The 27,789-nt window shown below is 27.1% G+C and overlaps 1 protein-coding gene across 2 annotated transcripts in view; it reads left to right on the top strand.

Annotated features, from left to right (window-relative positions):
- Nucleotides 1-9,756: 9,756 nt before the first annotated feature.
- LOC107162434 (uncharacterized) overlaps nucleotides 9,757-27,789 on the top strand; it is a 44,817-nt gene continuing 26,784 nt past the window's right edge. Inside the window, exon 1 of one of the 2 annotated variants that reach the window (XM_089218255.1) lies at nucleotides 9,757-10,820. In XM_089218255.1, the coding sequence (XP_089074381.1) occupies nucleotides 10,778-10,820 (43 nt within the window). In that variant the 5' untranslated portion in view covers nucleotides 9,757-10,777. The remainder of the gene's footprint in view (nucleotides 10,821-27,789) is intronic. The other variant, XM_089218254.1, reaches the window with a different exon arrangement.

A 27,789-nucleotide genomic window follows, 5' to 3' on the forward strand; every position in this document is an offset into this window, starting at 1 on the left:
TGTAATATACTAATAAAATATAAAATAAACATAAAATATATAACATACTATTAAGTAAATTTTAATAATAATATATATAATCATTACTTCAGTTTTTTTTTCTTGCTTGTTTTGCTGCAAATGATTTTATCAAGTCTGAGTAATTTAAGCTCTTTGTAAGAGTAGCTTCTATGTTAAGAACTGAAAGAATATTAAGTCTTTCTGAAGACATAGATGATCTTAAATAATTTTTTATTCTACGGAGTGTAGAAAAAGACCTTTCGGTTGAACAGTTGGATTTAAAATTACAAAGGAACATAATATGGAAAAATTGTAACTAATTGTTTTTCTTTTATAAATTGACTCATGTCTAATAGTATTATAGAAGGGTTGGCAACCGTAAATACTGTGTCTAAGGTTTTACCAGTGATATGGGAAATACGGGCGTACGGCTAAAAATAATACCAGCCGTGAGCTCGCCGCTCGGGAGTCGGGGGCCGAAGTAATATTCCGCAGTTGTAGATTGGAAAACAAATAACAATATTGTACAATATTGTCAATTACCCAATATTTAATATTTTGTATTATAATATTATATTTTAATTATTAATATAATTTATAATTTTTCCGAAAACTTTTTTATAGACTCCATAAAAGTTTTGGCACCCCTTGACATATTCCAGGTAGGGCTATTGCCCCTCTGAACCACCCCTTAAATACGGCCCTGGGCCCTGCCAATATTTTTTTCTGAAGCCAACATGCAACATAATATAGATAAAACGCTTTCGCCTAAAAAATTGTTTTATGATTTTTGAGTAATTTTAGTGTAAAATTACCTAATAGAAAAATGATAGATTATAATATTTTAAAGGATATGAATATATGATATATCGATTTTCCTTTCCATAATTTTTTGACTTATTCGACTTTCAAAAAAAAAAAAAAAATATAAATTTAAATAATATTAAAATAGTTTTGATATTTATTGTATTTGGACAAATGGATATGTCATATAGGTACTCTAAAATATTATTCTCTATTGTTTTTGTATCGATTTTACCATAAGATCACTAAAAAAAAATTGTTCTTCTTTAATGTTTCTTGTCTATGTTGCGCGTGGGCCAGAAAGAGAAACCAAACAATGTTTTTAAATTCTCTTAAGTGTTTTAGCTCAGTATAAGCCTAATGCATTATAATAAGTACGACGTATCTAATACTATATCTAACATTAGGTAAATTAATTTTCATCTAAATTATAATAGTTATATAATGTACTTAGACTTATACGGATCTATACCTATAATTTAACAAATGTTTAATCACAGGCATTAATATTAAGCCTACTAGTTATATACGTTATGATAACTAAATGTTATTTGCGAGCATATTACACGTCTAGATGGGTTTTCTTAATTTGTGCATATTTTTCAACTGTAAACTGTATTAGTTTTCAAAAAATATGAAAGTTGCCAACTGAATTTGCCATTTATATATAAATATGTTAATGAAGTAGATGTAGAACTCGTAAACATTGAATAAAATTGTAATACTATTATATAGGTTTAACGTGTAATGTGTAATATATAAATTCTATTAATATTAAAAAAATGAATTGACAATCCGCTTTACTATTATTCATAAATCAATTGAATAGTAAACATTAAAGATCATTAAAGTCTGAATAAAATCATGATGTTGTGCAATTATTGAGCTTATAGAAAATTGACCTTTAATGCATTTTAAATACCTATAACTATTTATTATTATACCATGATTCTCATGATTATTTTTTAATATTCTTATTAAGTTACCATTTACCTAGTTCGTTATTTATAATAATTAAGAATTCTACATCATATATGGTATCGTTGGAATATTTAAAATGAATATTCAATAATGTAACCATAATACTTTGCAGTTTAAAATAGCTATAGTTTGTTTACTCGACGAATATATTTACGATAATTAAGTGGTTGAGTGATGGTTCATATGATTGACCTCTATGGGGCTCATACTTATAAACCGACATCATATAAAATCTGAAAAGTAATTTATGGGTTTTTGTTTAAAAAAAAAATTCCATTTAATAATTATAATTATATATTTTTCATCACTGGCTCGGAATTTATAAGATAAATATTTAAATAGTTCAATGCTTGGAAAACATCATTAAATATAATTTTCTATTTGTGGTAAGTCAATCGAAAGTCTTTCAATAATTATTAAATTAAAATACAATATATAATCTCCATAACTTAAGTTTTGACAACTATATAGAATTGCTATACGTATAGTGTATACATCAGAATTGTTTTTAAAAAATGTGGAAAAGTGGGTACCGCTCTAGTACACAGTAGCTATATGATAAAAAAAAATATCTGCATACGAAAAATAATTCTGAGAGAAGATAATCTATTCGCCAATAATACTACTTAAGTATATATATATATTATGATATTATTGCTTTAACAGTAATTTATTTTACTAATAATAAATACAAAAAGTGAAATTAGTTATTTGCAAAAATATAGTATTTGGAAATGTTGTCGTGCATACAAAACATAATAATATATATATATATCGTATATCTTAAAAGTTTCAAACACCATGAAGAGTCTATTTAAATTCAACAAAATAACTAAAATTGTTATTCTTGGTTTAAACATTTAATATCGTCAAAATTTAAACTTAAAATATTTATAAAAACAAATTGTTAATATATATATTTTATGACTATTTGATTCCAGTATTATATGAATTACTTGGTAACACGTCAAAATATCCCCGACAAAATATCCCCGCAAAAATATTCCATGACAAAATATCTATCCCGCGTAAAAATTTTCCGGTTAAATAATAACTCAAAATGTTGACCTTTGATAAAAGTTGCGATTAGAAGTAATAATCTAAAGTGAATGTGTGTAACAACAAATATCTGGAGTGCCTCAACAGAAAAAAAGGCGTAAGTATAAAGATTTGGACGAGCGGTTAGTTGCTGTTGTAAAAGGTTATAGTGATACTAATATCAATAAATATTTAAAATCAATAGCGCATAACTTAATATTATAATACGTGGTTTATTTTGTATCATTTTTGACTAACCATTTCAATATTTTTGTATTCTATAATTTTTTTTAATAAACCGTACCATTTTTAATATTTTTTTTAGTAACTTGTACTAAATGTATTAGTATCTATGTAACATGTATAAAAAAGTTTAAATTTTGAATTAATATTTACGGGGGATATTATGTCATGGAATATTTTTGCGGGGATATTTTTGCAGGGATATTTTGGTTTGGGGATATTTTGACCGGGATATTTTGACTGGGATATTTTGTCGCGGAACCGAATTACTTATATAAGAAATCATGTTTTAATTTTTTAATTCCTAGTTATAAAAATATTTTTTTATATTTTCGTAGACACATAACAAAACACGTCATTGTAAAATCAATACGTTTAAAAACAATACTATACAGTATACATATACTATAACACTTGATTTATTTATTTGTCAATATACCAAGTATTTTTACAATATTAATTACAATTTAGAATTAATATATTTACAATATAATGTCTACTGTAATACTTCAGAGTTCAATTTATGTGATTTTAAACTATATACATCAAACAGTTTTATGATTTCTTCATTTTGAATTCTACAATCTACATGGGTACCCAGTGGCGTATTGAAGGTTTTTCCGCCTATAGGCACTTTCCAATTTGCCGCCTTCCTCCCCCCCTCATCCTTGCTACAATTTAATTTTCAAATTAATTACTACATACAATAAAATTCTGTCTTTATTATAAGAAATCGAACCCGCATTTTAATTGCGCGTGTTTTGTTATCTATGTGCTCGTACTGAAAGTTGATTAATTTTGAGCGAACAAAAATTAGTTGAGTTTGATTTCATCAAATGAAAAATACTTTTTATAATTTTGTGAAAAAACCCGTTGAAATTTGCCGCCCTCTAATGTTGCCGCTCTAGGCCCTGTGCCTAAATACGCCTCTGTGGGTACATTTATGGCTTTATTAATAAAATTGATATTCAAGTAATATTTTATTAACTCATATTTTGAGCTTACCTCTAATATTTTGATTTCTAAATACAATTTTTTTTTTATTGAGAGCAGCAACTGTAAAATCGTTGCACAATGTTAACATTTCTGTGTATGCTGTTATTTTGACATAGTAAGACTAAACAGCATATTATATAAAAAAAATTATTTATCATATTTAGGTACTTAGAACATTTATAAATGAGAATATACATTATACATGCATCATGTTTCTTCATTTATATAATTTAAAATATGTCATACGCGTGTATGAAATAAAGCAGATGTTGTTCACTAATTTCACTATAATCAGCAATCACTATAGTCCACATAAATTTGTAATTCTGTGTAGATGCATAATATATAATTATTCATTAATCAACATACTTACTTTAAAGAAATAACTTTTATAACTGTCTAGAAAATTGTTAAAAACTACGGACAATTTTATAGGTAATCAATGTGAATATCCAAAGTTTAATACTCAATATTTTAGACCATGAATTAAAAATATATCAAACGTAAACAAAGAAAATATTAAATAAATTAGAAAACTAAAATTATTTTAAATAACTTAGAAATAAGTATATAATTAATATTTTGAACATTTCACTCTGATAATAGTGAAAAATTTCCAAGTATTAACGATTTATATTTTTTGAATTACAATAAAATATCAAAACATATTTTGTTTTTCATTTATATATCTCAGAGGTGGCCAACATGAATACGGCCATGAGCCACATGGATAAATACAATGATATTAAGAGTCAATAATTAATAAATGAATTTTATAATTTTATCGTATTTTATCGTTAATAATAGTAAACATTGGTTTTTTTTTATAGGAGACGAGCCGCATACGACTAAGATGACGAGGACGCATGCGACTCGTGAGCCGCAAGTTGCACACTCCTGTTGTATCTTATTAAATTGTCAATATTTGAATTTTAATGCTCATAAAAAAAAAATTTGACTGTTTCTAATATTTTTTAATTGGTATGAAAAAACTAATCGGGTACTTCGTATTAGATTTTCATGGTTTTAACGTTTAAACAACAATTGTAACAATATCAATTTAAAAAATACACGAAATCAAAAATGACAAACATGGATAGTAAATATAGCACCAAAAAATATATTGAATATTTCATTATTTTAAGAAAATGCTTGTATAATTATCTGGTAAAAATTTTAAGTCAATACATTCAATCATTTTTTAATGAACTTCAACAAAAAAATAAAATCTATTTCGTCAAAAACTAACAATAGTGTAAATATTACAGTTTTCGGTAAATTTGTTTTCGTTATTACTCTAAAGTAAGTGGTTTTCAATCAATGTGCCGCGGCACATTGATTTTGATGTTCAGTTTGACTTTTAGTTTTTTTTTTTAATAATAATATTTGGTAAAAATATAAATTAATAAAATAATAAAAAAAATTATTACTTTTATTTTAATTTAACTCAAATTTGTTTATCGAATTACGTGTAAAAAAATTAAAAAATGACCTAAAAAAACGTTTGATGAAGAAATCGGGTTCGTGACAATTGCGTATATGGGCCTTTTTCACTATTACGATTACTTACGTTTTACCTATCTAAACTTTGTGCAACATTGTCGTTGTTCACAACTGTGATAATTTGCAGTAATTTAACTTATTTTCAATAAATTAACTTGATTAAGTTTTTTTTTTTAAATTACTTTAAAGCCTCAACAACTAAGGTTATTAGCTTAGGTACATATCTAAATATTACTTCTACATTAAGGTACAATTTACAATACATTTTACAATATTACAATATAATTATTTTTGATATGTGCAATGTAGAAAAGGAAAAAAGATAAAATTATATAAAAATATACAGTTTGGTTATTTTTAGAAAATAATAGTTAGAATTTTCATAATCTGGTCCAAGTGCTTCATAAAGGTGTTCTGGAATGTTTAAAGAGGTTCTGGTATCAACAAAATTGCGGCAATGTAGAAGGACGTGTTAAATGGTTAAAGCTTCACCGCAGGTTAAACATTGGACGGAATCATTATGTCTCATTAGAAAACTGTGTGTAAGCCACGTATAGCTGATTCTAAGTCTGTTAATTATGACTTCGTGACGTCTCTTGGTAGTGAATGTTGGCCAAGGTTTGATGGAGGGTTTGATTTCTCTAATTTTGTGTATGATGATGTCCAGTGGTGTAACCACTGTTGCAGCATCAGAGACTGCAGTATTACTCTCTTGATATCTCCCAGAGAACAGATTAAGTTTTATAAACGTTACAGCAGTGACTATTACTCCCAAGCCAATACTTTTCGATAATCTATAGAATACAAAATAAGATTAAATAATGCTGATTATCATAGGTATCGTATTTCCTGGCGTGTCGGTATTTTATTAGCATCGTTATATTAGTATAAGACCAACTGTCATTAGATTAGTTACCAAGTGAGTAGTAGTATTATAAAACCTATGACGTCCTATTGTACCTACTACCTATTGTAGTAGTTAATATTATTTTACTTAACTATAGAGAATGCATTAAAAATTAAAAATTATTATGTTGGAATGTGGGAAGAATTAGCTATGTTATCTTCTCATAAATATAGATTCATAATACCGTGCAACGACGGATTGTTGAAATGGTTATGTTTTAATGAAATGTGTTATGCCAGAATTTAAATTGATGTCAACAAATCCCAATAGCTAATATGGTAATCGGCGAGAACAATCATGAAGCAATAACACCTCAAAATATTGAGCATCAAGTTCTCAAAATAAATTGCAAACAAAGCGATTTAATTTCAACTCGAATAAGCAAGTCATAAACTCATAACAAGCAAAAGAATAAAATTACTGACAAATTTAAACACAAATACTAACACAAGGAAATTTCTTCCGTCCGAAAAACCAAGATACCAATCATACTCGTATATCATACAATTATATAATAATTATTATCATAGATTTTTTTATACCTAATGGGCTGGCATCGATACCAAGATTTTAATTTAAAACTTACAATTTTTATTTTTATTATATTCCAAGTATGAATAATATTTTTAATTGAGTTGACACAAAGTTTTAATTTAGGATATAATGATTTTATTAAATTATATTTTTATTATTACTATTTTAAATTAAATTTAGTATTAATGTTGGCAACGTTACAATCATTTTCGTAAGCAATCGTAATGTTTTTAAAGTACAAGTGAAGAAATCGTCCGCAATTGTGCTACACTGCTGTCTGCTGCTAAAAGCCAAAATGGGATAATCATATTATATGTATATTATACTGTATGCAATCTATATCACTGAGCGTGACTGAAACAGGGTAAACTACTGTAAACTTTCTGCTCCAAAATGCGATGACCAGCGTTCCACTAGTAATAATACATTTTTTTTTTTAACTACACAAAAAACATTTCCTTTTATTACTATAATCAGAATCTGAAAATGCATATGTTTAAAAATTAAAAGAACATAAAAATGACTACTGCATGTATATATGCACCACGTATAAATGATAGCAACGTAAAATTTACGTATAAAATGATTGTTAAGTTGCTAGTAGAAATGTTGAGATTCGGTAATAAAACATCGGTCCTATACAGCCCATCAGGAATATTAAGTATTAAATAGTATTAATACACCACTGCAAAGCTCTGTCGTCCACAACTTACCATTGATGACCGTTTTATCATATCATTCCCGTATATTTTTGGATTTCTTAATAGCTTTTATACATAATTTGCACTATACAATTTAGAATTAGCAATATAAATTGTAAGATAACCGAAATATCCCGAGTAACTGATATAGGTATATATATATATTACTACATTAGTGTAGTTTCTATTTTATAGAGATTATTATATTATAATATATCAAATTAGTCTTATTATTAGATTTATAATTCATTATTAAATATGTTTATTATTAGTTATTACATTACTATAAAATATAAATTATAGTAGGTATTATTAAATCGAACTTAAATAGTTCTTAAATTAAAGCCATAATCAGTAGTTTTTGATTAAAATACTGAAAACGTCTACGAAAACTTCATTGATTCTGTATGTAAATTATAATTTTGAAAACTTTATCCTATTTACAATAACTTAACTATATTTTATTGCGTTCTTGATCTGAAATCGTTATATGGTATATGACACGGATTTGTTATAACTCGAGCTGTTGCAGTTTTAAATTGGAGTATCGTTTAATTCATTAATCGTGAGTTAAAAGCTCCGATTTTTTCGCCAAACCTGTCTCTGAAAATTTTCTCCACATCATCTTTAGTAGCATTATCCGATTTCTTCGTGTCCGATTCCCGATGAAATCATTTTTGCATACTGTCTTCGAGCGTGTACACAATTATTTATTACAATTCATGTTTATTTTATGTGGGTATCTATATTTCCAGCAATGCTAAATATGTTCACTTCCGATCCATCAAAACGTATGCCACAATTTCTGATGAATATTCATCGGATGTCAAGGTTAATAATAAAACCCCTATATGGCTATATTTACTATATAATCATTCTTAAAACTTAAAGTTTTCCTAGAAAAATTGTATATTTTTATTAAGAACCGTACTCGGAATTCATTAAATTTACATATGTGTGTATGTATGGGTGTGTTTACATTTTATGATATTAATAATATGATCAATATATATTAAAAGATATAACACTGGCAAATCTAATGAAAGTAAAATATTTAATAGGTTATAATATTATGTCGAGTCGTGTGCCGTCGGACGATTCTAATTTCCTAGTATAATATACATAAATATGGTGTTCTTATTATCGTACATTATGATCACTTAATATGTAGTATATCATTCATGTACTTTACGTCATAATATTATATTCATATAGTTTAAAAGTTTAATGTAACAATATATATAAACCTAAAAATCACGTGCACACTAGTCACTAGATTGACAGTGGAATTAATATACGCTGACGTTGGTATAATAGTAGTGTAATAATTGCAAGGGAGTCTCTGGCCCCGATCGGGCCTGTCATTAGGATACAATCAAGTCATGTTTTGCTTAAGGTGGCGGACAATTTTAAATAAATTGAAGGTGGCAAAATTAAATAAATATCGGTAAAAAAGAGTGCAATTTAAATATTCGCCTTAGGGCGGAAAATATCTAACGATGGGCCTCCGGTTTCAGGGGTTACGCAGATTCATATTAATATATATTTATATACGTATATATTATAATATGGCATACATAATTAATCACGTGTATTGTACACCTATACGTGCCTACGTGATTATGTACGTATTAAATACATACATAGACTAAGTATATCACACCCGTTCCACAATAAATTATTGATCTCTTTATAAAGTTTTTCATGAAATATTCTTCTCTATAAATAATTTATCATCCGTCATATTATATCGTTAGGTATCTCTCGTTCCAACAATAATTATTGTCCGACTCCTCGTGTAGGGGAGAGGTAGGGAGGATGGTATAGCGGGAACTCGTGCGCCGGCGAAGGAGGCTGCGGCGGAGATGAGCGCTTACGCGAATGGACCAGTGACGGAAAAGTGGGCAGTCCCGGGCGCCGTACGCGTTCCGGCTGTCGCGGTAGGCGGCCGGGCGAGTGTCCGCGTCGCGGTGCCGGGGCTGCTGCGCTCCGCGTCCTAGAACCGGTTCACTTTTCCGAGATCGATCGCGCGCCCGTTGCCCATTCGAACTACAACAACGGCGAGCCGTCGTCGTCGCGAATCGCATTAATTATAAACCGTCATTATTGTCGCTGCGAGTTCGTCGTGCAGACCTCAGAGAAACATCTCCAGAGACGTTTACTGTCTGTACGTGTTTTTCTAGTTAAATATTGTTGTAGTTTAAACAAAATATAACAAAATCTCCGGAATCAAAGCTACTTGTTTACACAGCGCGTCGTCCGAAACGCGACACGCGCCGCAACAAACAACAAACGTCCCGACCGCACGCGCACGCACGAACGCAAACGTCTCCGCAATATTCCATTCAGGCCCCCCCCCTCGGCCCCCACCAGCTACCGACCGACTCATCGCCGTAATAATAATAATAATAACAATAATATCGCATAGCTTGTCGCGCCCGATTGTCACGCCGACCGACGAGTACCACCGGTTGCGGTCGTCGTCCAACAGCCGTGGTCGACGGCGCTTGCGCAGTAGAACACACTAAAAAAAAATCTCCGTCGATGTTCGACCGCTATAATTCTTTCATATTATTATATTTCATGTAGGTATACGGCATTCATGTCGGGTTGTTATTTCGTTTCATTAAAAAAATAAACAAGTAAATGTTATTTTTATCCAATCGAATTTAGCGTCGATCCGATTTTTCGTTTTCCTCCTCCGCGTCGCTCCCCCGTCCACATAGTACGACCGCGGTGTGCTTCGTGCTCTCCCGACTCTCTCGGCTCGCCGACGACTGCACCGCAGCGGCATTCACGTACCACACGTTCGCACTACGCACACACCACCACTGACCGTTCCGTGGACGCAGCGTGTGACGTGTTTTTATCGAAAGTTTTCACCCATTAAACCGCCAACGTTTGATTATAATAGTAATAATATGTACGATAATAGTAAAAACGATAACTGAGTATTATTATTATTATTATTATTTATTTGTTTTTTTTTTTAATACGCGTTTTTCTGCCTTATCTCCTCCCGCGTTGTTCGACCGGCGTTATCTGCACCGCGGGACGATACCACAACGACATGCCGGCCAGCAACAATAATGCCACTTACTTGAGAGCTTTTGGTAAGTGCACAGACGTTTTTTTTATACTTACTTTAATGTATAACTATGCAATCATGTTGAATATTGCCAATGTTTGTAAGCTCTTGTCCTCAGTGACGATGGATGGTTTAATATGTATATATATATATTTTTTAATATTCTATTCATATTTGTTATTAAATTTTCACCGACACATTCGATTCTGGTCGCTAGACGGATGTAATTTTTATAGACGTTTTAATTAACTTACGTTAATATTTTTAGTTTTAAATATTTTTAATACGTTATTTACCTACGCTTGCAATCGGATAATATGTAGGAATTTTCTCAGCTTTTAGGCAAAATTATTGTTTGCCTTTTATCATTAAACGGTAATTCCATTAAAACATAATACCTAAACGACTTTTTTTTTTTTATTTCATCGTTTTTATGTTTCAAATCATCAAAATATGATTATTTTCCAAGTCACTCGAATGACGGTGTGTTAATATATTTAAAAAATATATTATTTTACAACCATCTACAATTTCATAGAGAATAATAAACTAAATTTTTACTTCATCTTTAAATTTGTATAAGAAAGGAAGTATTATATATTGTAATACTATTTTAATACTACAGAAACATATTATATGATTGTTTTTTGATTTTTACTAAAAATTATATGATTATCCAGTAGCAAGAATTAAAATAAAATTACTGCCTAAAAAGTAAAGAAACTTATGACATTTTGCTAATTAGTTAAAAATTTAAAAAATTTTCAAATTTAACACACATTTTAATGAAGTGAATAATAAAATGCAGTTCGAAAAATATTTTCCAAAAATGTTATATACTCCCGGTTGCCAGCGGCCATTTATTTACATTATTACATAATATTATTTCATATTCTGTAATCATTTTATGTTCTGTTCCAATGAGAGCCCTTATGATATTTGTAAATTTAACCGAGTATGATATTATGATTTTTATTTTTAGTCTTAATAATATAAAAACAATTTATCACATAAAATCACCAGGAAACGTGAGGAATTCGAAGTCTGTAAACAATATATAAACAATTATATATCTAACTAGCTACCTATTTACTAGAAGTGTTTTGTTAATACGTTTGTATATAAAATCGTTTTTATTGATCTTAATTTATTATATGTAGTTGAAATATGATAGATTTATGGAAATGTAAAACTATATTTGTATTTAGGGTAGTTTACGTTAGATAATTTTCGTATTTAACATTATTATTTACTATTTGAGTATTGAGTATTAGTCTATAGTTTTAAATACCTACTTGGTCGATTTGACCGATTTCAAAGTCAAGGTTGGCCATTAGAGGGAATGTCTGCCTTAATGACTTCTGTTAATTTCCTCGAGATTCCATCTCAACAAGTTCACTGACCACTAACCAGGTTCAAGTAAAAACTTATGTGACTGACCGTTTGGTGACGATGTTTTGGCAATAGACCTTAGTATTGGTGCGTTATCACCAGCTTGATAGCGTGTAATCATGACGTTCCATATGCCTCGTCGTATCAGTCGGAGCCGCCCATAATGTTAATATAAAAAAGAACCTTATCCTCCGACACACATGCACTCAACGATAAGATAAATAATAACGTGTATTTAGTTCGTATACTTAGTAGAACAAAAAGTCGTTTTAGTACACTTTGCTCGCTCGGTTTTGCCGCGTGTATTGCGGTTTTCGCGTAAATATAGGTACATCAACAACTTTTCTCATCTGCCTGTCCTTTTTCTACCAAGATTTCTGCCATGTAATGAAGACAAAGGCAAGTCTCATCGAAATTGTTATTATTTTATTTTTAATATTTATGTGAGTTTAATTCTTAAATTTTTTTCTCCGATAATTCAATACTCACATTCAGTGACGTTTTGTTTATCCGAACGATGAAGCAATTCAATGGATTTTTAACGAGCTTCGAGATAACCGTGTCAAAGGTTCACATAGGCCTTCACAGATAAGAGAGGTTTTTTCGTTGCATTTGAGTCTCGTATAATAATATGCTGAGCAGCCTCGTATATGTAGTAATGTTCAGTCGCGCGTTAGCTTATCGCCAACGCGGTGCAAAGTTCATGGAACGTTTCTAATGTTTCTAGTGAGAGGGAAAAAAATATTATACATATTAATAAAAACAAAATTCGTTATTGACTGTTCGCTTGGAGGGCAAATTGTTTTTTTTTAGTGGTCAAGTATTTTATTTTAGTTAATTTGTTAAATTAGTATGAATTAAACAAAAATATAATTTCTAGTTCCTACTATGGTACTAACCAAAAATTATGGCCTATGTATTATATATTTATATAAAGTATACAGGACCGGATTGGGTAGTCTCAACCCTTCGAGAAATATTTTTCAATCAGCCCGTAATTTGCTGTAGTAGCCCATATTGGACGAACTTTAATAATGACCTTATCGTGTTTGTTGACTGTATACTATTATATGTCTGTCATTAAAATCGTAACGTGGGCATTGCGGTAAATTTCTCATACTAGCTATTCCAAAATTTTAGCCGCCCTTCGAGATTTCTCGAATGCTTGACTGGCCTATCCGGGCCTGCAAGTATAAATACTATATCATATACTAATATAAAATTTACATTAATTCCTCCTTCAATAAACAGAAAATACGTTTTATATTATATTTGTTGCAATTTTAGTGGGTATTTAATAATCGTTAAAACATAAATGTAATGATATTTTTAGACACAAGTAACTATGTATTCGTGTTTAATTTAACAATTCGACTACTTGAGCATTTTTAAAATTTTTAATTGCGACTCCATTGGATGTTTTTATAGATTTTAGTTTTAAAAGAATTTTAATAAGTAAATAATAAAATATAAGGCTAATTAATGGATGTCTTTTTCTCATTGATTTGTATATGTATATGGTAAACCTATTTATAATATTTACACATCTGAAATGAGATATGAAAAAAAAAATAATGACGTCAGAACCTCGAACATAGGCCGTCATTATAGATAAGAGAGTTCAAATGTTCGGGCACGATTACAAATAAAAGTGGCATTTATAATAACAGTGCTGCACATAGGATGGTAAATCTAACCATTAAAGCTAATTGTTTGAACATTTTATAACTGATTGTGTTATTACAGAAATATGTGAACATTGAAACACAGCACACTACGTTCATTTTAAATATTAAAATCATTCCTATTTGTGTTTAAAACAGTATTTTAAAATAAATTCCACAATAATTGATTATTAAATCTGATATATGTACAGAATTTAATGTATTAAAAAATGTAATGAAAAACGAACGCTTAAGTAGCTAAGCTTATGAAATTAGTCAAATTTTACTTTTTTTTTAACCAGTAATACTCTAAAAATTACAAAATGTATTTTAAATAATGATATTATAATTTTTTTTTAGTATTATTACTATATTTATTACTTATTAAAATGTTCTGTGTATCATTTGAATGATCACTTTAACATCACATTTATTTTTTATCTAACTAATTTTCTGTTGTGTATTGATAACTTCAATTATAGGTAACAAGCGATTAGGTTTAGCTAAGATACATAAAATAAAATTTTGTATAAAACCACTGAAAATATTAATAAATTTGATTCTTATGATATAGATAGTATACTTAGAATTTATGTTTTAACTATAGCTACTTAACCATGGCTTATATAATCAAACAATTTAAATTATCTTTATAATATATTATAATATATATTTATGTGTAAAGCAATCAGTGACGCATACAAAAGAAAGATTTGGGGAGTCAAATCGCTGTATGGTCTTTTTTGTTTTTAAAGACGTTTTAGAAAAAGTTTAAAAATATATTCCTTTTGAATAGTATATACTAAAATCAAAAATGTATTCATTTCAATTTTCATTATTATTTATAATGCACTTCTAATATTACATATATAGTGGTAAAATACCCTATATATCCTGTATAGTATAATCCCGATAATTATTATTTATTATACAAAAAATGTAGACAATAGATCTAATTGCTGATTTCATCATCATTTTCAGCGGTATTCATGTCTACGAAAAACAATACAATATTAAAAAGAGGTTTTTGAGTAAAAACAATCAATATAAAATTTTAAAAGAACAATATATACGAGATAACTCAATCAGAATTTTTTTTAAATAATAGTTATTAGTTTTTGCACTTCAAATATCTAACTTTATATTTTGAATAATACGAAATCCCGATGACATTGTCTTCAAAATATTGCTCTTTATAAATTACATAGTATATATTTTTAATTAAAAATCCATTTTTTAATGATCGTTAGTTTTTCGTGAACTTATATTTATGTTGTTAGATTTAATTTGTATTATTGATATGTGCTGGTTATCCAAACATTTATAGTAAAACGCGATAGTTGTAATTGTAACTGCGTATTATAATGGACTATGGTTCAGTATATTGTATAAATAACTGTCAAAAGGTAGGCGTTTTAACCCTTTAAATTTAGAGAACTTGAGTCTCACTAAATATAGCACAAAATACATTTTTTCATACACTTATGATCTTTTTTTAAAGCATTTTAACTGCTTTGAAGTGCCTATTTTTTGGACATGTTATATTTTATCTACTGACCTCTCCCTTCATGCAATAAAGTTGTTTGTACTTAATGGAAAACAAAATACAGCTTTTACAACAGGTACTAACATAAAATATGCGTACCTACAAAACTATATCGAAATCAACAAACTATAAGTATTTTAGAACTGATGATATTTAATTTTTCATAATTGAAGTAATTTATTAAAATATGCATTTCTAAAGTAGAGTACGAGTTTTGTATGTTTAAGAAATACAAATTTAAAAATCATTTTTTCATTCAACATGGATGCTTAAACTAATTTGTTATAAATTTATACTCAAATAAAAAAAATGATAAAATTACGAATATCCGAGGTTATTTAAACAAGTAAAATTAATTTTAAAAAAGGTTATTTATTTATTTAGATTTAATAATAATGTTAATCAATACATAATAATACTTATTATTTGTTAAATGTAATCAGTAAAAAGGCGTTTTAAAATATTTGTAGTGCTCAATGTATTCGTGAATTATTAATATTATTATCATATTTATTTCAATATTGAATTTTATATATATATATATATTTTATTGTTAACAACTTTGGAATCTTAACAGCTCATCAGCTTTTTTAAATATTTGACTATTTTACATTTTTGTTTTTAGATTATACTTACAATTTAAATTTCTACAAAAATATTTAAATATTCAGATTGTTGTTTTGGAATCGGTTCCAGAGTTATAGTTTCAAGTGCTAGATATTTTACATTTGTGAAGTTTTTCTATATACTCACGACCTTCTTTCAGTATGTGTTCGATAGTAAGGATTGATTGTAAGGGTTACTTCACTGGTTTCACATATTGGGGAATATTCATTATCCATCAGGAAAACGCGTGCTATCACTTACTTATTCTGATATGTCTGGTTCTTAGTCTAGTAGGCATTTTTTTCTTTTTAATTCACGAGTTTGCCTTTCACATGCATTGTAGTTTTAAATTATCTTAGTTTAGATTTATTTTTGTTAGGTATTATTTTTACGTCTATAAAAATTGTACTCAACCCCTTGTTTATAGCTCATAAGTCATAACCAGGGTTCGGGACTTATAGCACTTAAAAGCACTATAATAAGCGCTAAAATATGCACTTAAAAACCCTAGAATATACACAAAAAATAAAAAAATATGCATTTAATATATTTATTATTTTATTAATACCTAATTATAAATTACAATTAGTGTCACATAAAAAATCAAAAAAAAAAATCAACTGATTGTTTCTTGAATTTCCGAGTTTTTTGAATTTTATTCGTAAACTATAAAATGTTGGGAAAAATTTAAAATTAAATTCAATAAATAAATAATTTTATATTTATGTGCCTTACCTTCATTGTTACATTGAATAATTAAATGTTTCCGCATTTTGCATTGCGATACGGGCAATACAGGCCATCATATTTTCTAATCACGAAAATTATAAAGAGTTGTGAGTTGTATATAGTAAATAGGTACATAGATTGCATTACTATTTTTTTTTTTAGATCGGTTGAAATTTTGGATAATTTTCCAAAATATGCAAAATAAGCACAATAACGTAAAAATAAGTACTTTCCTGCAAAATGTATGAAATATGCAAAAATATACACATTCAAATTTTAGATTTGGTATCACGACATTGAGAAATGAATTTATTTCGTACTCTGCTACATTTTACAATAAATACAAAAAGTATGCAAATGCTATAAGTCCCGAACCCTGAAAATACAAAAAAAAATGTTATTACCAATACTAATTTACCCTACGGTGGTTGACGGTTGAACTTCATTGATAACTTTGCTAATGTGTTTTGATATTGTATGTTTGATGAATTTTATAAACTATTAAACATTTTTCTATGTTAAAATAATGAGAAGTAACCATTTATTGTCGAGGTAGAATATTTTAATACATAAAATAGCTTTCATTTATCTCATATTCTTCCGTTTAAAAACACTTCTAAAGTTAAATCATGATTTATAACTATTTACAATTTATATATTGAATTATGATCTTGATATTAATTTATAAATACACATTAATTTTATATTTCTCGAATGCAAACAAATACAAATAATAAATTAATTTAAAATTTTGTATACGAATTATATATTTTATTTCACTATATAATATATATAATATATTATGTTAGGTAATATTTTTATGTTTATTTAAGTATTACATTATTACATTACGTGTATGTTTTATTAACTATTCAATCTATTATAATATAGGTACGCGTTGGTATAGTTTGTTATCGGTATAAAAAGTTTCATTTTAGTACCTAGAATGATGTAATTTTATTTTAAATTAACAATTTATTAACGTAGAGTAAAAGTCATGATTGACCTGTGAGAAACAGATCTTGCAAATTTTCTTGATACAAATAATGAATATTGTTGAGGCTCAGCGTAATTTTCAAACATAAATTTAGGAGTACCTAATGTGTATATTTGCTATTATTATTAAATTAAAATTAGTTCGCTATAGATAAGAAGTCAATTAAAAATATATACATGAATATACGTGCGTGTATAATGAATGCGATTTGTCTGGGGTCTATTGCTGGGATCCACTATGGTCATTAATATAAGTACAAAATCTCGGTTTATCAGTTATTTTTAATTGGATAGAAAATTATGACTTTGTGCTATGTACAAGGAAAATAAAATAAAAATATTAACTATTTACAGTCGATTTAATTACATAAAATCTATTTGGGCACCATCTTTAATGTGTTGTGTGTTAAATGAGAGGGACGATCTTTGATCTTTTGTCTTAAATATACATCACGCACCAGAGGTAAATACACGAATAGAAGCCTTCACTATTTTAGACTTCGGATTTACGTTATAAAGAACATAATGAATATTTGCAAGAAAATTATTTGATATTTATTTTTGTTATTTATTTTCTAACCTCAAAAACTAGTGGATTAATTACTGATTGTTCTGCAAAGTGTGTAAAAAACATTCGAATAACATTCAATCTGAATAGAAAAAAATAATCTAACCATTTAGGTACCTTGATGGAAAAAATCCAGAATTTGAATGAAAAACAAACATATTTTATCTTATTATTTTATTATAAATATATAATATTAATGTTTTTAATTTATAATTTGAGTATTATATAATTAATAATAAGTAATATTAGTTTTATTAGTTTTAACATTAAAAAAGTACATAGATGGTTAGCTAAAAAATGTTATACATTTTTAAATAAATTTCTTGACATTTGTTCAATACTTCGTTATTTTGAATCGTAAAATAATAAATAATATCAATACAATTTTTATGTATTTAATCTTTACTTAACACAAATACATTTCTTTATTGAATAAATGTTCAACGTTTTTAAAAACTTTAATTATTTATTTTGTTGCAAGTTGATAAAATGATAACTAAAGCAATTTTTTCAAGAAATGCTCGAGTTTCAACTTACTTTCAAACGAATAGTAATAATTATAACACTGCATGTTGTCATGTCCCAATGTTAATTTATGCCAGTACATCATATTGTCCAAAACTTCAGCTTTGTATGCTGTATACTTTTATAAAACCATGGTTTTTATAAAATATTTACTATCAAAATTTTAGTATTCTACTTAAGAGGACGCTACACCCGCATATGTTGTCTCCGTCTTACAAATGCGTAACATAGCAAATTTTATGCTCAGCAGATCACGTTTAGCTCCGTTAGTTTAAAATTTAGAGTAAATTGACCTCTTACAAAAATTAAAGGTAACATCATTATCGAGGGCATGACGTAGGCTTTTTATTATATTTTAATTTTAAAGTGAATTATGTGTATTTTAAAATTTTTAATTGTTTGTATATCTTAAAATACACATAACTCACTTTAAAATTAAAATATAATAAAAAGCCTACGTCATGCCCTCGATAATGATGTTACCTTTAATTTTTGTAAGAGGTCAATTTACTCTAAATTTTAAACTAACGGAGCTAAACGTGATCTGCTAAGCCTAAAATTTGCTATGTTACGCACTTGTAAAACGGAGACATCGTATGCGGGTGTAGCGTCCTCTTAATCTCATCCATTTTTTGAGTTTAAACAGTTTTTAACTAAGGTTTTAATATGCTTTGTTAATAGTTTTTTAATGAGGTAATTAATATTTTAATACATAATAAATAATCGACGAAATGGTTAAAATGTGACACAATTCATATGATAATAGTTTCACAACAGTTTATGGATTATTAGAGTAGCATATGATTTTTGTCAGCTTAAATTATTTACTGTACATTTTCACTGCATAAAGAAAATGTATAATATAAACGTAAAAATATATTTGAATGTAAAAAAGGGGGAAGGGAGAAAGAAGGAAACCTATTTAGTATAGGTGTCGAGTGTACCTCATAATTGAGTAAATACTTTAACAGTGTAGATAATGAATGTGTTAGATTTAATTTCCATGATAAATCTTTGTATATGATGAAAAACGATTCTAAGTAAAAATGGCCTAACTGTTTGGTACCTATCAACCTAACCAATGTAAAATTTGTTGTGTAAAATCAATAAATTTAATATTTATTACTCCACTTAGAATCTAAACTTGATAAATATAAATTAAATGTGCATTATGTTATAACACTTTAAATTATATTTAACATAATCTATATACAATAGCTTGCAAATTAAGTGAGATAAAAATTGTGAGGATTACAAGTTTTTATGCAAATCCCATCAATGTTCTCGTTTTAAAACTTAAAGTAGTAATAAAGATGTATGTTTACATCAGTATGATAGTATGTTATAATGATTAGGTAAAGGTTATAAGTAATTACTTATCATATTCATGTATATTATAATATGTAAATATGTTTAATATTATGTTTTTATACTGATTACAATGTAAACAAACAAAGATACCTACTTCTTCTCCCTTTTGATTTAAACTGATAGCATAATCTTAATAGTTTAGCAGTTTAGCTTCTATAAGCTATCATATAATTGTTACTCTTAATATGAAAACTTATAATTTTATTCAACACATTTAATTATAAATACAAAAAAATCAATGGTTTCTTTATAATTCTAACATCAAATAGTTCAAGAATATTTTGATTTAGGAGGTTTATACTTAATATTTATAAAAAACTTGTAAAATAAAAAGAATAATTGTTGTGTTTTAGATGGGTCACTGGACGGATAATGAATATTTAACAGTAAATACCCGTTATCTCGAAAAGTAGATACCTAAATTAAAAATACGTTTTTTAATATTTAATTTGAGATACTTAAAACTAACTTTTAGTTTCATATTCTTAATAAGCGTTATATTCTTCTGAGTATTAGTATTTTCAAACGCCTGTGATACTCCATTCAAAAGCTCATCTTAAACTAAAAATACTTCCATGTACATATAAAGCATAATTCTTAGTTAACTAATCGTTCGAAATTCGATTACAATACATTAAAATATAAAAGAGCGGGTAAGTCGTGGATGTCGCTGTGCTGTACAGTAGATTACAAGTGGGTTACTGTAATGGATGGAATTAAATTTGAATCCAATGATATTATATCATTGTATACGAAAAACGATTCTGAGCGGAGATGGTTTATCTGTCTAGGGTATATTATAGATTATTAAAAAAATTAAAATCTTAGATTTTAAAAGAAACATTTTTATGAATTTCTAGCTTAAAATAATTTGCGAATTTTCGCGATTTTTACGTTTTTTGTCAAAATTAAAATTTTGAATGCTTATAAAAAAAATTGTGACTGAATTTATTTTATTTTTCAACTGCTATTGTAACAATATTATATTAGGCCCCTCGTATTAAATGTTCAAACTTTTCTACCCAACAAATAAATTTTTATCGATATTAATTTAAAAAAAACTAATAATGATCGAAAATTGCATATGCCTATAAATAGATTAACTTAAGTCAAACATTTAAAAAAATTGTATGGTGGATAGAATATACTTAAATAAATATTCGGTGACAATTTCATATATCTATGGTCATTTATTTTAAAGTTACATCAAAAACCAAAATCGATTTTGTCGAAAACTGATGGTGCGTAAAATTTCTCGTAGAATTTTTTTCTATTGACCCCCCCCCCCCCCCCAAAGTACCAACTAGATTCACTTTCTGATCGAACGAGGTACTGAAGTTGAAAATCAAAGCACTTTTACTGTCCCAAAACGCGATGACGGACACAAAAAAAAACACACATCATATAATTTTAATTAAAAGTTCTTTTTACCCAAAAATTTGTGTATTAGTTATATTATAATACTTAACCGAGTTTAAAAACTTCAATATTTTTTGGATTATAGGCTTGACTACCCATTATTTTATTTTTTACTTTTTAGTTATCTAACCTTTTTGAACTTTTCACTTATCTTCTTGATTATTATTTCATACAATTTATTTGTGTATAGTATAACATGTCATTAAATAATTACTATGCTCATTATTTATAAGTACAAAAATGGGAAATACATTTTTAACTAATTGTATTTGTTATGTTTCGATGAACCTATTACATATTTCTCTGTATACATTTTTTATTATATATGATGTAAACTATTTTAACAACCTTACTTTTTAGACTAGATATGCAAACGTGGTTTGCAACAAATTATTTTCATATTTTGTTAAGGGTTAACAATATACTATTCTCGAAGCAGACATACTTCCAAGCTAAGAGTATATGATGTTTGTATCATTGAAAAAATAATATAGCCCGAACACAGGTATACCATATAATTGCAAAAACATCTTGGCTGTCTGTAGTATAATATTTCCTTTTGCATCTTAATTGGTGATTAAGCTTATCGCTACATAACTTATCCCCTAATTAGTATCTTTCAAATTCCATATGTGTTTATTTAAATTAATTATTATAGTAAGTAGTTCTAGTGAAAAGGAATTAATCATTTAGTTGAGGTGGAAAAAAATATTTCTCTGAAGTCAGAAAAAATATTATTACAGCTTCTATATGATCAGTTATTCTGAAGTTTTATTGCTATAATAATTATGACCCTTGTAGCTGAACAGTGCCTATTACCAATTACTACATACGTAATATTATTGAAATGAGAGAGAAACTCTTCTGCTGAGCATGTTTGTTTTGCGACTCGGTAATAATATTATGTACTTCTTTCTCTTAAGTCTTTTTCCCATAGTAATGTTTTATTTTTAATGGTTCGGTACAATATGTGCACCTGCGTGGTATGGGTAATACTAATACATCTCCGTCTTATGGGTAACGGAACGTCTGCGATACGTGACGTTTCGCGCACTTGTTCAGATCCTATTCAAAGACCAGTTGTCACACGTACTGCACGGTTCAAGGGACTTCAATAACTATGTATGACCGATTTAATAATACATATCAAATGTCTTATTATTAATTTATATTGGTAAATTTGTTGGGTATAAATTTATTTTATTTATTTATTTTATGAACTTTCATCAATAATTGATGGTCACTGCACTCAACCTTATCTCTGAAATGCTGAACATTTAATTTAACTTAATTTTTCTAGTATATTTTTTATAAACTCAAAATATCACTTGTGCTTATTATAAAAAATATCCCTTTATAGATTGTACAATTACTAGATTTAAAATTGTAAAAAAGTAACAATAAACAATAAGAAATTATTATGGGTTGGACTGGTTCATCATCTTGTAAAATTAAATATTATTCAGATAATGTGTAGAACAAAGGGAATAATAAGGGAATGGGTATCGTTGAAATTTCAAAGACAGACAATTTAATAGATATTACAGAATAATGGTATAGCATCTACATCGGAATTAATATATTTAAATAAAAACACAAGATTTCAATCAATCTTTCTATTAGCCAACGATTTCAAGTCGATAACTCGAAGAATAAGATACATTATATATATATATATATATATATATATATATATTGTTAATTGATGATGTTATAAACTCAAAAAACTTAAATATTTTGTGGAATCATAATTTAATATGTAGTTGATGTTTCTAATTTATTCTACAAAAAATAAGCTACCACCGGTTATTATTTATTAGTAATATTATAATTCATTATAACTAACGTCTAAACTAATAATAATACTGAGATATTCTTAAGTAAATGTGGTAAAGGACGATAAAATGTTTTCTTACAATTTAAGTGTTTTATTGTATATTATATCACAAGAATTTAAATATTTAATAAATACAGCATGCGCTATTAAAATAATTAATTATTAACATATTACATTTAAATACTTATGCACTTACGTCAATATTTAGTTAGGTAGCAAAGAATTAATCAGTTTTCGAGTATTCATCTATATATGTATTTTATTGTTTTTTTTTAGACAGCGTAGTTTTAAAAATGACTCACAAAAAAACATAATTGAGAAATAACGCCTGAAATTAATATTTATACTACAACACAGACAGACGTGTTAATATGTTCGATCGTAATTTATTATGAATAAAAACTTATATTATTGTATACAATAAAGTTTCAAGTTTTAATTTAATGTTATGAATCAACAACCACACTTTCTTGTCTTTAGAATTACATTACTATAGTATGTGATGGAAATATAAAATAAAAAATAAACTTTCACCCAATGGCCTATGTTGCCGCGGGTTAATTAATACGAAAAAAAAACTGATACTCATATTTTATAGTTATAAACTTATAAAATATAGTAAATGAAAGGTGGATTAAAACATATTATTATTCACTAATAATTAAATCTAAGACTGTAAGATACACATATTATATGGTTTTTAAATTGTGGTTCTATAATATTATGAATTTATATCTTATATGAATGATATAATAATTTGATATTCATAAATAACATTTGAAACTTGTAACAATTCATTATAATACAATCCGTAATTAATTTATAACTAAAGTATATCAACGACCATAATTTGGCTTCATTCAACTTGTATTTTTTCATAATTCCATAAACAAATAAAATAAAATACATTGTTTTATTTAATTAATAAATATATATATATAGGTAAATATTTTCTTTAGATCTATGTACATTTATAATAATTTTAATTCCTTGTTCATTTTTTAGTTACTTATATTAACTTTTGAGCTTTAATATATTTATCATGCATTCGATAAAACTCGTTGTATAAAAGTATTCGGAATCTTTGTTAGATATAGGTGTATTCGTAAAGTATATTGGTAATTGTGTTTTTCATTATAATTCAAATTATATAAAATACAATAAATTATTTTTCATGAACTTTCAACTGGTCAACAATAATATGTTCATCATATATTCTACTACGTGCGCCAAGCTATCCAGCCTGACGTTACTGCTTGCAGAGTAACCAAGGTCAACTGACGCATTCCTAAACGTGTGTACTTACTTGTCGCGCAACTAGAAACGGTAGTCCAACAATTTTTTTACCGTCTACAACCGATAGGTAGAAGAGGAGTAGTAGGGAGAAAATTATTTTATAGCATAGTACTATTTCCTAATACCATATAACGAATTTACATTAAAATATAATATTAATATGTTTCAAATAGATTATTATTATTATTTTTTCAATTATATTATGTTCAAAATATTTCGTTTGTACACGGTAAACGATAAATTTTTGGTAGAAAAGTTGACAGTTTTCTTAATGATAAGTACTTTACAAAAACAATAGTTTCCAGTGAAGGTCGTACGTGTAAATTTACAAAAAATAAAATAAAATAAAAATAGTTGTCAAATTAACACTCTTAACTACGATTTTATTTTCACCATGGTGAGTGAAAAATACGACGAACTAAATATTCTTAGTTAATATTGGAATGCATTAACTTAAATTTTTTTGTTAAAACAAAATCTAATTATTAAAATCGTTTGTTACATTTAATTTTATATTTTATAAGCTATAACGAATTATATATAATCTAACTGGAATAAAAATTGCATAATTTCCTTACATAATAATATATGTATGCAATTATAATGGTAATTCAAGTACAACAATGATAGTTATAAATCATTTTCAATATTTATACTAACATTGTCTTCTATAATTCTGTTTATTAAACAGAAATTTTAATGTTTAGTTCTATTTTCTAATACAACCGTTAAATTATTTGGAAGACTAAAATATCATGAACATTTTTAATTATATTCAAATACCTCAATTAAAAATAAAAATACAAAATATATACAATGTTCAATAAATAATACATAACAATATAGAGCTTTTAAAATATGAAATATTTTACTCTTCATTATAAGTAAAACAAAAAAATCAACTGTGGTTTGTGGTGAATAAAAATGAATAAATTTATAATTCTAGGAAATACAAATACTTGAAAGGTTAGATGGGTTATCTTTATAGTAGTTTATATAAACGTATAAAAGATTATTCATTAATCATTTACACAAGATTAAGACGTAACAATACCCTAATAATTATGTAAACACAATTCCATAGTAATTTTAACCAGGGAGTTTAATAATACAATTTGTATATGTTTGTCTTAACAAATGTCTATTTAAAGTGGATGCATTTCAAGTTAGTTATTCATTAGACGTAAATATGTAATGTAATTTAAAAAAATTAATTTTTAAAGTCTGAGTGATGAATGTATTGATTATTCAACAACGATGTATTTTTTTTCATTTTTTATTTTTTTTATTTTCACATCTGATTTTTTAGTAAGAAAAGTGCATCAATCATCAATTTTAAAGAAGGCCTCTGGTAGCAAATATAATTTTTGGTTTGTACTTAGGTTTCAATTTCTCAGTACATTATAATAGAACAACCAGTGGAAAAAATATAAACATTTGTTATAATTTTAATACTATTTTTAATTGTTGGAGAACCTTGGTTACCAAAAAGAAAGACCATCTCCGCTCAGAATCATATTTCACAGTTTACAATGATTTATCAATTAATTCATATTGAACACATCCATTATAGAATAACGAAATTGGCTTGAAATTTATTATACAGCAAAACAATTACTTAAATTGTAAGATATTTCATATTGGTTCTGAACAGTTTTATTTTACTATTACCACGATCTAAAGACGGTACTTAGTACCTATTAACTGTCTTTATATTGCCATTCGGAGGTTGACGTTACACAAAATACAACAATCAACACTCATAATGATCATAAACACTGAGTATAATATCCAAACAAAGCCGAAGGGATACACATGTTAGCATTCATTTACTTTTAAACTCGATTTGTATATAAATATTATTTTTACAATTTTCGCTTATGCCATTCACATATAATATATAACACGTGAGCAATCTATATGATAGTATAACATATTAAGCACATTTGTATGAATAATTTTTAATATTTATTTATTATTCTGAATTTCTCTAACGTATAAATAACAATTTTTGTAGTGTAAAAATATTAATTTTTCGATTTAGTAGGTATATATTATGTCTGAATATGAATTATGAGTATTGCTTATTAAGCTAAAATGTGTTTTCGTTTTATCTCGTTGTAATATATAATATGTACCTAATTAAAAATTGAAAATAGTAATATAATTATTAAATACCTACGCAGTTACCTATACAGCTATACATTGTACATAATAAACTATATTTAAATAGCTCGCTATCAAAGTTAAAAAAAATGTCTTTCTAATTGTATTTTAATTTATTGTATTTAGAAGTAATGAGTGTTTTCTTATACTATAATAATAGCATATATTTATATTATAATATGGGCTTTATACTATATGCACTAGGAATTTTTAACATTTCAAGTCTCGTATTGTCATCAAAGATGTATGTAACGATTGGTTATTTGAATATTAGGAAATTAAGTTTGTAAACGTTTTATTCTTTATTTCATTTAAAAAAAAAAAACACCGGATTTGTTTCTATGTTTTGTATATGGGTCCAAAAGAATAGTAAAACAAAACAGCGTGTGTATATGTCGTTTAGCAGTATTTTCCAAGGACTCCACGTGCACAAACGACTATGGTGGGCGTTAATATTATACAAAACATACAAACGGACACATGTTGCATTTTTTTTCACTTGTTTTGGGTTTTTTTTTCCTTACTCTCTCTGTTCATCTCTCAATAATCTGCCATAGGATGACAAACGATCATAGCGTGTGCCACAAAATCTGGTTGTCGGGACGGTCTCTAGGGAATGGCACATGCTCGAAAGACAGACCTGGACGTCATCGAAAATCGCAATTAGATATAGTAAGCATGTTTTTGGATCTGGTTTAGCTTAAAATAACCATCCCGATGATGTCGAAGAGATCTAATTAACACAATTGTAATTTGCGTTTCCCGTGACGCTTTTGCAACTCTGGCTAACGTTATACACTCAGTGATATGAAATGTTTAATAGTTAGAATAATATATTATGCCGATTTTTAATAATGATGTAAAAACATATTGCTCTAT

Source organism: Diuraphis noxia, unplaced genomic scaffold, assembly GCF_037042655.1.
Source record: "Diuraphis noxia isolate RWA-SAM2 unplaced genomic scaffold, SU_Dnox_SAM2 contig0002, whole genome shotgun sequence".
NCBI lineage: Eukaryota > Metazoa > Arthropoda > Insecta > Hemiptera > Aphididae > Diuraphis > Diuraphis noxia.